Source organism: Astatotilapia calliptera, chromosome 7, assembly GCF_964374335.1.
Source record: "Astatotilapia calliptera chromosome 7, fAstCal68.1, whole genome shotgun sequence".
NCBI lineage: Eukaryota > Metazoa > Chordata > Actinopteri > Cichliformes > Cichlidae > Astatotilapia > Astatotilapia calliptera.
This window is the reverse complement of record NC_137428.1, coordinates 37,826,090-37,836,831: the sequence shown is the minus strand read 5'-3', so window position 1 is coordinate 37,836,831 and position 10,742 is coordinate 37,826,090. Positions and strand designations below refer to the sequence as shown.

At 43.0% G+C, this 10,742-nt stretch overlaps 1 protein-coding gene across 1 annotated transcript; it reads left to right on the top strand.

The window, feature by feature from the left end:
- The first annotated feature begins 1,934 nt into the window (after positions 1–1,934).
- Positions 1,935–8,262, top strand: sowahb (sosondowah ankyrin repeat domain family member B). Its single transcript, XM_026174517.2, has 5 exons — positions 1,935–4,035; positions 6,148–6,384; positions 6,623–7,002; positions 7,187–7,374; positions 7,587–8,262. The coding sequence occupies exons 1-5, from the start codon at positions 1,995–1,997 to the stop codon at positions 8,041–8,043; spliced, it is 3,303 nt and encodes a 1,100-aa protein (XP_026030302.2). The 5' UTR covers positions 1,935–1,994; the 3' UTR covers positions 8,044–8,262.
- The last annotated feature ends 2,480 nt before the right edge of the window (positions 8,263–10,742 follow it).

Below are 10,742 nucleotides of genomic sequence, written 5' to 3'. Positions count from 1 at the left end.
CAGCTACAGTAGTCACCTTAAAATCCACTGATTTCCAACAGATATCAACTTAAAAAAGAATAATCGGAAAAATAACCCAAAGATATTTAACTTTGTGGTGCTGAGAAGAAGCAAACCTTTACAGTTGAGAGGTTGTAATGTTCTAACTTTCGGATCATTTATAGAAACATTTTCAGTTCCAGGAAACCTTTAAATTAACAATATGTTTCCCACTATGTAACATGACATTTTATTTTAATTATCCTTCTTTCAGAACGACTTTCAGTTTCATAGAAAACTGAGAAACATATTTTTAAACTCCTTTCAGTCCAGCTCTCTCAGAGAAAAGAAAGACCCACACTGTAAAACCTTTAGATGCCAGATTTGCCTGTGCATCAGTTTCTTCTCTTATCCATCCATTCATTCGTTTTCTGCCACTTATCTGAGTGCAGGCTGTGGGAGTAGCAGTCTGAGCTCTCCTCTCCCTGGCCCCCTCCTCCAGCTCTTCTATTAGCCAAGACATCTAATCTCTCCAGTGCATCCCGGGTCTGAACCAGGCCTCCTCGCAGTTGGACATAACATAAAACACCTCATTTAGGTGGAGGAGGCATCGTAGTATGTCATTTAACCTCAGCTCTTTCTCCCTCTCTGCCTGATACTGAAAATACCCGTAGCCTTACTCTGTGTCGAATCCAACATCCCTGTGCTGACGTTTTGACACAAATTCAACTGGTGGCTGTTTTTTTTTAATTGTTAATCTAAAACTGTCAGGATGTAGGACCTGAACTTTTTTTGGCCTTTGAAGCCAGGCGTCCCTGGAAAAATTTGAAATATGAGTTTGGTTACTCACTGAGATTATTTCTCAAGCTGTGTTTACACACGTACCTGAACAGAGATGTTCAGATTTAAAACATTATGGTGGTAAAACTGACTTAAAATTGGTGGTGTGTCCCTTTAATTCTGTTTCAGTTGACCCCACTGACTTCTTACTTAAATAAATTTAGGTAATTTTTTTTTTTAAACACAGAAAATGTGTTGTCAGGTGAGTAAAGTACAAAAGGAAACAAGTGCAAAATGGTGACCTTTTTATTTTTAATCCTTACATTTTTTCTTTGTTTGATACATTTTTGTCATAGCTAGGCTTCCATAGGTCCTCTGTGACTCATTGGAGGATCAGGTTTATAAACTTTTCTCACCTTGCTGTATAACAGGCACCATTTGGCTTCCCGTCCCTTCATACAGACTCCGAATGGTTTCATTTCTGCAGTATATGATATTTATTTGCTTCTGATCAGTGGAGGGTTTTTGACTTTTATTCCACGCCTACGTGTTTAGTTTTGAGAGCACCTTTTAAATATTCTCCAAGCAGTACAACACACACACACTGCCGCATGCCCTCCTCTATAACCCCAGTTGTACTGTTGATTACTGTTTATTTTCAGAGGCACTAAAGAATATCTCGAAAAGATTCTGGTTTATTGTTGAATGAAATTCAATGTTTGTTTTCTGAAAGACTTAAGAACAATAAATAAAAAGTAACAACTTTTTTTTTGCTAAATAAATGTTTTTGTAAATACTATCAGACTCTTTCTTCTCATCCTGTTGACCTGCACACACGCACACACATATAGATGAATATCATCACTGCAGTGGAAATAAAGTTAGAAAGAATCGGGATATTTAAATGATGTAAAACAGCAGCAGGCGAGCTCTCGGACCTTTTACAGAAACCTGCTGAAGTTTTAGCGCTTCCCTGTCTGCAGTGCTATAAACACATGATTATTATCACGGCTTTACTGCACATTTGCTTCCTGAAATAGGAGCTCACATCTTCACTTCATTTAGATCCTCAACACACATCCGGGTTACCTGCGGGGATGCAGCAGGTGAGAATGCGGTTAAATACCTGGGGTGGGCGGAGTTTATTCTGGTCTGACAGAAACAGCTCCTGACCTTTGGGACTAACAGGGCGGGAGAGAAAGAGAGGAGCTGCATAAGGCACTAATCGGAGCGCAATGGCCTCGGAGTTCACTCAGGACGCGGTGCTGGTGTTCCTCCAGAGCCGCGGAGGCACAGTGAAAAACTCCGACCTGGTTCTGCACTTCAAAAACTTCATTCGGGATCATGCGGACCAGGACCGAAACCGAGAGCTCTTCAAGAAGTTCGTCAACTCCGTGGCCACCGTCAAACAGCTGGACGGAGTGTCTCATGTGATCCTCAGGAAGAAGTTCAGAGGATATGTCCCAGGTAAGGGGGCTGAAGTGGGCTCCTCCGACCCTCCGTGCGTCCCGGTCGGGAAGAACGCCGAAACTGCCGCTCCTAACAAGCCGCGACAGAAACCGCAGCAGAAAGAAGCGACTGCACCCGCCCCGTCGGGAGAAACTGCAACGAAAACAATCCTACCTGTGGCTGGCCTCGTCCTGACCAACAACAACAGCGTGCAGGAGAATTTAAACCTGAGGCAGCAGCAGGTACACCAGTCTATACAACCAGTGACAGCACAGGTAGTGAGTCACAGCCCACAGACACCACAGCTGAAGACACCAAGTCTGCCCACGCCTCCTGCTCTCGATCAGGCTTCTAAAGTGGGGCAGGGGCAGCGGAGAGTGGGTTTTGGTCCACCTCCTGGTGTCACACCTGCACCTCCTCACAGAGCAACCAGCCCAGGGTCAGAGGTCCTCACAGGGCAGAGGCAGCCAGAAGTGGGTGTTCATGCTCAGCGTGCCCCCCGACGGGCGGGAAACAGGCCAAGCTACAAAACTGCTGTGAGCCAAGATGATGAAGAGGAGAAAGAGGAGGAGATCACAGTGACGCAGATTTCAGCAGGAGGAACGCGGCCCCCGAGCGCTCTGCTCAATGCCCCGGGGAGGGTCACGCCTGCTCCTTCTTCAGGCCAGAAGAGTTACAGTCAGGGTACTGAGGGGCAAATGCTCACCCCTCGGAGTCCAACTAGGGTCATTCCGAATAACAGCAACTTTGACCTGAGACAGCAGCAGGCACACAGCGCACCTGACCACTCTGTGCGACCAGTGTCAGCACAGACGGTGAGTCACATCCCACAGAAACCACAGCTAAAGACACCCAGTCTGCCTACACCTCCTGCCCCAGATCAGGCATCTAAAGGGGGAGAGCTGAGAGGGGGTTTTGGTCCACTTCCTGGTGTCACACCTGCATCTCCTCATAGAGAAACCAGCCCGGGCCCTGAGGTCCTCACAGGGAGGAAGCAGCCAGAGGGGGATGTTCACCCTCAGCATGCCCACCGAAGAGCAAGAAACAGGCCAAGCTACAAAACTGCTGTGAGCCAAGATGATGAAGAGGAGGTCATAGTGACGAAGGGTTCAGCAGCAGGAGCGCGGCCCCCTAGTGTTCCACTCAGTGCCCCGGGGAGGGTTACGCCTGCTCCTTCCTCAGTCCAGAGGAGTTACATTCAGGGTACTGAGGCCCTCAGAAGGGGGCCCCAGCCTCCAGAAGGTGGTCTTCATCAGGAGCCTCCTGTGCCTCCACAGCTCACCCAAAGGCGTTTGAAGCACAGACAGAGCTATAAAACTGCTGTGAGTTATGATGAAGATGACGTAGAGGAGGTCCCCATGAGGCGAGGTTCAGGAGGAGGAGCGTGGCCACTGAATGTGCCGCTCGGTGACACAGTGAGGGCCATGTCTTCCTCATCGCCATGCATCATAGACACGCCTGCACCTTCATCTGTCCCACAGATTTACATCCAGGGCGCTGAAGGGGAAAAGCTCAGCCCTCACTATCTAGGTTTGAGGGAGGAAACTGCAGGCCCTAGGCTGGAACTGGGCGAGACCACCAGACGCAGCCTGCCTTTGGAGACGGCACTCCAGCACAACATCCAGCAGGGCCACCAATACTCACCACTCTCAAGGGAACCCAAACCAGGGACCAATCAGAGCGACGGACCGTTGATGTCGTCCAGCCACAGCAGCATCTACTCGCCCTCGTCCGCTGGCGGCTTCCACAGCACCAAGTGGCCGCCGTCTAACTCCACCAGAGAATTGGGATGGACCAGCAGCTCCTCGGATCTGCAGATCAGAGCAGGTACGCTAGCAGGTCTTTTTGTTAATGTTAGCTGGTTAGAAGCTTGTCAGTATTAATCCACCACTGAAAATGGTCCCCCATCAAAATCACTCTTTCCCCGGTCTCAATGACTCCCCCTGACTTTGTCAGCGATAAATGTTCTCAGGAGAACCTCCTCACTGTCATACACAGGCAGAAATGTGGAAACTAATGCAGAAAGTAAATGAAATTAAATGAATATGTCAAAATAAATGACTACTAAATCAGTTTAAAAATCAATATAGCTGAAAGTTCAATACAAAATAAAATAAAGAAATATCAACTTATGTCACAGTTTATAGATTATTGCCTCTATTTATTTTTAATATTAATTTTGGTGCATTTAATTACATTATGAATTTTCACTTTTCACTGGATGAAAAAGTCAAGCTCTTATTTGACACATGAAAAACTTATATGTATGTAAACAAGCATCTAGATCTGTGTATTTATTCATTTATTGATGTTTAATTTATTTCATTACCTAATACATTTGCTTTTGTTTGTTACATTTTAGAAATTATTATTGTAAAATTACTCACGGCCACTTTATTAGGTACACCTGGGCCAGACCCTTCAGAGCTGCTTGAATTTTTAATGGCTGAGATCGAAAAAGGTGCTGCAAACTTTCCTCAGAGATTTCAGTTCACACTGGCATGATGACATCACACAGTTGCTGCAGAACTGTCAGTTGCACATCCATGATGTGAATTTCCGATTTCACCGCATCCCAAAGGTTCTCTGTTGGATTGGTCTGGTGATGAGTGAGGCAATTTGAGTACAGTTATATATTAGAAAATGAGTTTTGTGACACGGTCCATTATCCTGCTGGAAGTATCCATCAGAAGATAAGAACATTGTGGTGATAAAGGGAAGGGCAAGCAATGCTCAGGTAGGGCATAGGGTTTAAATGAAAATCAGTTGGTACCAAGGAGCCCTAACTGTGCCAGGAAGATATCCCCCTCTAATTTCATCCTATTTTAGTGTGCCTGTGTGAAGTTTCTTTTTTTCTTAGCTGATGGGAATGACTCTGGTTCTGCCGCTGCTTCAAGGTTTGACGTGTCTGCATACTGCATACTTGGGTTGTAACATGCTGTTATCTGACTTACTGTTGCCCTCCTATCAGCTTGAAACACTCTGGTCATTCTCCTCTCACCTCTGGTATCAACGAGGCATTTTCACCCAGAGAACCGCCGCTCACTGGATATTTACTCCCACTAGATCAGCAGTTATTGAAATACTCAGACCGGCCTAGTTCAAAGTCGCTTAAGTCACCTTTGTTTCTCATTCTGATCCTCAGTTTCATCTTCAACAGCTCGACTTTACCGTTTCTACATGCTTAAACATGTTACATGCTGTACTTGATTGACTGATTAGATGTTTGTATTAACAAGCAGTTAAACAAGTGTGCCTGACAAAGTGGCCGAAGAGTATATTAACACAAACAAGTGAAAATGATAGATTGTCCTTCTATTTGTTACAAAATGTTACTATACAAATCATATTTGATCTATATCATTTACCATAATCACAAGGGGATGTTTTATTTTTTTTTAATTAAGTAAAGACTCCTGAGCTAGTCATTCATTTAGGCCATTTAAGATTCTGACAGTTGTGGTCCTCCATACTGTTCAATTGGTAGGAGAAGAGTAAATTTAAAAAGAAATTTAAAAAAATGATCAGCTTAATAGTCAGAAGTGATACTTAATTTTTTTTTAAAGCTTTATTTATTTAATCCAACAGTCTTTTATTTATTTAAAACTTAAAACATAAAATAAGTGATTATAGCCTGAGACACACTTATGGGGCTTTTAATAGTACATTTTCGCAAATTGATAAGAAAATGATTACATTTATTATATTTATGAATGACAGATTTTTGTCAGTTTTGGTCCTCCATACATTTTAGCTACGTCAAAGTTCATCTCAGTAATAGAGTCCAACTCATGCCTGACACATAATGAACAGTATGTACTTAAATAAGCTGGCGTCCTTAGTTTGGGTTTCCTGTGTATGCACCTCTGCCCGAGGTTCATTAAGCAAAAGTGGTAATCCAGCTGTTGACTTGTCTCTGTAACATTTCCGTGAAAACAGGTGTGCCTGTAGGCGTGCCCAGAATCCAGGGAACTGTCAAACAAACCAAAGAGGGTATGTCGGACTCCATGATGAGTCGTGCTGACACTAAAATAGTGCCTTGGCATCGCTCCACCGGTCAGCTCTATGACGAGCAGGAGCCCTCAGCTCGTTCGTCACCGCTACGTCGCTCCACTGACCAGCTCAACGAGAACCAATCCTCTCCGGGCCGAGTGGCGCCGTTTTATCTTTCCACAGGTCTGACCCGAAGTTTAAGTTCCCTATTCACTTCTAAGCATTTAAAACAGCAGTTTCTGTCCTTTATCAGCCCTGTTTTTCATGTTCAAATTGGTTAATTGGAACAAAATTTTAAGTAACATCTTTTCAAACTTGCCTTTACTTTCCCACCTGCACCATAACCATCGCCTGGTGTCCTTTATCGCTGGGTGGGAATCGATGATTTATACCACACTGAACGCTTCCCTCTGTCTAAAAGGTGATCTCTGTGATCGTGAAGACGCAGTGTCAAGCGATGACTCCGTCTCTTCACCTTACCTGCGGCAACGCCCTGGTGCCACCAACCGGATGAGCACCAAACAAAGGATGTCCCTCAGCATGGGAGCCGACCTGGACCAGATTCTTCAGGGGGAGGCAAGGGAAGGAAGAGGAACCGAGGAGGCTCGGAGGAGCCGCCTCCACCGGATTTCTTCCTCGCTCAGCCTCCGCCACAATCTGTCGTGCTCCTCATTATCATCCTGTTCCACGCCGCCTCGAAGCCACAGCCTCGCCAGTCTGGACGAGCCAAAAGGAGAAAAGATGAATCTATCTACAGAAGCCTCGCCCTCCTCCAACCACCGTGACAACCACGGTCGACATGTAAGACTTATTAAAACTAACAACTGTGATTAACATAATCACAAGTATTAATTACTGTTCACCTGTTCATAGGTTACATGCTTTCAGCATAGGTTATTAAACCTATATTCTCCTTTTGCCCCACACATATCATATAATACACGATGAGGCTTCATTAATTAAAATTATGTGCTCCTGTCATCAGTCGCTGGTTCCTTTGGAGCCGAGGGAACATACCTGGCTGGTTAAGGCGGCGGCGGGCAACTGGCCGGAAATCTACACCCTCTTCAGAGAGGAACCGTCCCTCCTCAACAAAAAAGACTTCATCTCAGGCTTCACTGTACTGCACTGGATTGCCAAACACGGCGACCACCGAGTCCTCAACACTCTAGGGTACGCAGCAAACTTGTGACCTATAATTAGGAACGTCTGAAGTACTTGTGCGGATTAGTGCTAGTTTTGTCTGCTCAGGTTTAATAGTGGAAGGTAGACCAGTGACCCACTCATGACTCTCTTGTGTTGACAGCAGCGTTATAAAATCTTTAATGTGTTTATTGTTTATAGATGATAAATGGCACTCATCCATCATCCATTTTCGGTTTCAGGTATGGAATTGAAAAGCACTCTCTTACCTTCGACGTAAACGCCAGGTCTAACAGCGGTCACACGCCTCTCCACATTGCTGTCATGCACGGTCACAAAAACATCATTCGGTTGCTAATCAAGAAGTTCCAAGCTAATGTGAAGCAGAGAGACATGGCAGGTAAGAGACCATGGCAGTACCTGAGCCTCGACGCGCCACTGGAAATGTTCCACTTGCTCGCAGCGCCGATGCAGGACGTTATGTCAGGAAAGAAAGGTGTCGAGATGGCAAACACCAGCTGGGAGCAGCAGCAGAAGCAAAGCCGCCACCTGCGTCACCATGCCTCCTCAGCTTCAAGAGAGAGCCCGCTGACAATTGCGAGTAGAACGAAGGTGAAACGGGCAACCTCACTCGCTGCGTTGCTTAAACACAAATCGTTAATACGATTTCAAGCAAATCAGGTGAACTCCTCAGCTTAAACTTCAGGGTTAAGCTTGTTTCAAGAGTCTTGCAACATGGAATAGTCAGAACAGCTAGCTGGTCCGCGGGTCTTAAAAACTACCAAGACAGAGATTAAGAAGCAGCTAACTGTTTGTCACACTTGTTCCTTTGTCATATGCTTGGGCACCAGCAGTGATTCTCATACAGTAGTGAAAAATATTTCCTTTCCTGAAACCAGCAAAAACTGCCAGAAACTATTAAAAGAACAAGCCATGCTGATTAGGCCACTGCATAATTCACTTTAATATAACTTTTTTCACTTTTTCAACAATGTTACCACCTTATTAATTATCTAGCTATTTAACACAGAAACAAGTATTAAATAGACACAATGACATGACAATGACTGCATGACATCATGTGAAAAAACCTCAAACCTGCCTGGGGAGCGGTTAAACCTCTTTTGGAGAAAAAAACTCAACACACCCTCTGGTGGTAATGCTGGTAGTTCCTAAACACGCATTTTTAAGAATGATCTTGTTTTACATAAAGAGCAGTGGCATACCAATAATCGCCCTTTCTTTCAGTGAAACTGAAAATATGCAACAGGATAAACAGGATTTCTTCACAGTGGATATATAGAACTGCACATTTTCAGGGTATGTAGGACTTGACTGCCTCCTCTCTCCTCTGTGAAGACCTTTCTGAACTATAAAACCCTATAAACAGATAAATCAGCTCTTTCAACAGCAGCTGTGAGCTTTGCTTTTAAAGCCTCATTTGTAGGTCCTTTTCTGCTGTTGATTGTTGGAAGCCTCTCCAACTGGATAAATATGCCGTATAATATTTCACCACTTATTATAACAAAAGAGAGATTAGTTTTTTGAAGGCCAAAACCTTGAGCTCAGGCCAAACAACTGCAATAAAGAGAATCATGAGTTTCCATGGCAGACTTTGAATGCCTATCAAGAGATTGTATCACAAAGAAGCTGAAATATGATCTAAAGAATGCGATTGTTTAAGCGGGGATCTGATCTGCGAGCGCTTGACTGGTTTTCAGCATGACTTTATTATCTTGCAGTTGTGACAGGAGAACATACAAGGTGTACGTTTACAAGCTGCAGGCTAACAGGAGAGACAGTTCCAGTTTCAGCCGTGATTCATTTACTGATACTTATTTAGAGTTTGGAGTACACACCGCTGCTTTGTTAATGTCTGTTTTACATTCCTCCTGCTGTTTACACATCATCCATCAGTTTGTTCAGTGATTCCTTCCCCCCCCCCCCCCTCTTTCTTTTAACCAGTGTTTAGTGTGACTTCATAAAGATATTGTAGACAAATCAAGAATTAAAGTCACTCGGAAAACAACTTGTGAATTAGATTGGCACAAATTAACTGCCTCCTAGGGAGTATGCATTTGTGTTGTTGATATGAACCCATAATAATGTTTAACAAAAATAAGCACATATACCAAAATGTCAAATTCTTCCTTTAGCTTACAACTTTGTCTGTATTTTCTGAGTGCCAATAATCTACACATTTAATTAACATTTGCATTATTTTTTCCACCTTTTTAATTTGACTGTTTTCATGTTATGTTGTTGTCAACATCTGCAGTTTGGTTTTCAGTGGTTGCCAATTTTGACTGGTGACCATTGGCTTGACATAGCTACTGGTAGTCAATTTAAATTACTAATGTCACTTGCTAATGCTAGTCTAACATGACCACTGGCTTGAGGTGGGTAAGGCTATTTAATGTCAGCTAACTTTGGCTGTTAGCTTAGTGTTATATTTGGTTGAAAAGGTTAAAATTGGCTATTATCAGGTCATTTTGATTACTAGCCTAGTAATGACCATTAGCTTGAAATTGTTATTGCTATTCAATGTCTGTTAATTTTGGATACTAGTCTAGCATGACATTAACTTGAGGTGGCTAATAGTAGCTGTTGTCAGCTAACTTCAGCTGCTAGCCTGATATAACTATTTGCTTGAGCTGACTACTACTACTAGTTGAGCTAATTTTGGCTGACCCCAGGGTTTGATGCGACCATTAGCTTCAGATGGCTAATACTTGCTCATATATTCATTAGCCTGAAGTAGTCAATAACAGTTAACATTAGCTAACTTTCTCTCCTACAGTCCCTGAAAAGCTTTGAAAAGTTGTACTTTTATCTAAATTTACACTTTTCTGCATTTGTTTATACTTTTGTCACAGTTGAACTGAAGTTGTAGCTGGTGGATAGGGGACAAAATTATTATTATTATTATTTTTTATATTAATTACTGTGACAAAGTATAATCAATGTCACCACTTTGTTTCTTTTCAGTTTATCAGTTGTCAAAGTGAGACTGATTATTATTTTACCCAATTTCTATGTAACGTTACAAAAAAACAGATTGTATGAATGAGTGAATGTTAAATGTGAAAAAAAAGTTTACAATTATCAAGTAAACATGTAAAATTTGTACTGGACATCTTTGACATTTTGCTATATGTGCACCACCACCAAGTATCACAATTTCTCTCATAAACACTTTGTGTTACACCCTTTTTAAATGCTTCTTAGCAGACCTTCCAGAGGAACTCAAGAAACTATTCAAGAAATTAAAAAAAAAAACTGATGGAGAATTTGTAAAATGCTGAGGAGGAATTTGAAGTTGAGGCGGTGTAAAACATGTAAAAGCACAAGTATTATCCTTTCACAACCACCAGGGTACATTACATTTGACTGTTTTG

Coding starts and splice junctions, on each gene's coding strand:
- sowahb (XM_026174517.2), top strand. CDS start 1,995: ATGGCCTCGGAGTTCACTCAGGACGCGGTGCTGGTGTTCCTCCAGAGC. Junction 6,385..6,622: donor GCCGTTTTATCTTTCCACAG/GTCTGACCCGAA, acceptor TCTGTCTAAAAG/GTGATCTCTGTGATCGTGAA. Junction 7,375..7,586: donor CGAGTCCTCAACACTCTAGG/GTACGCAGCAAA, acceptor TTTCGGTTTCAG/GTATGGAATTGAAAAGCACT.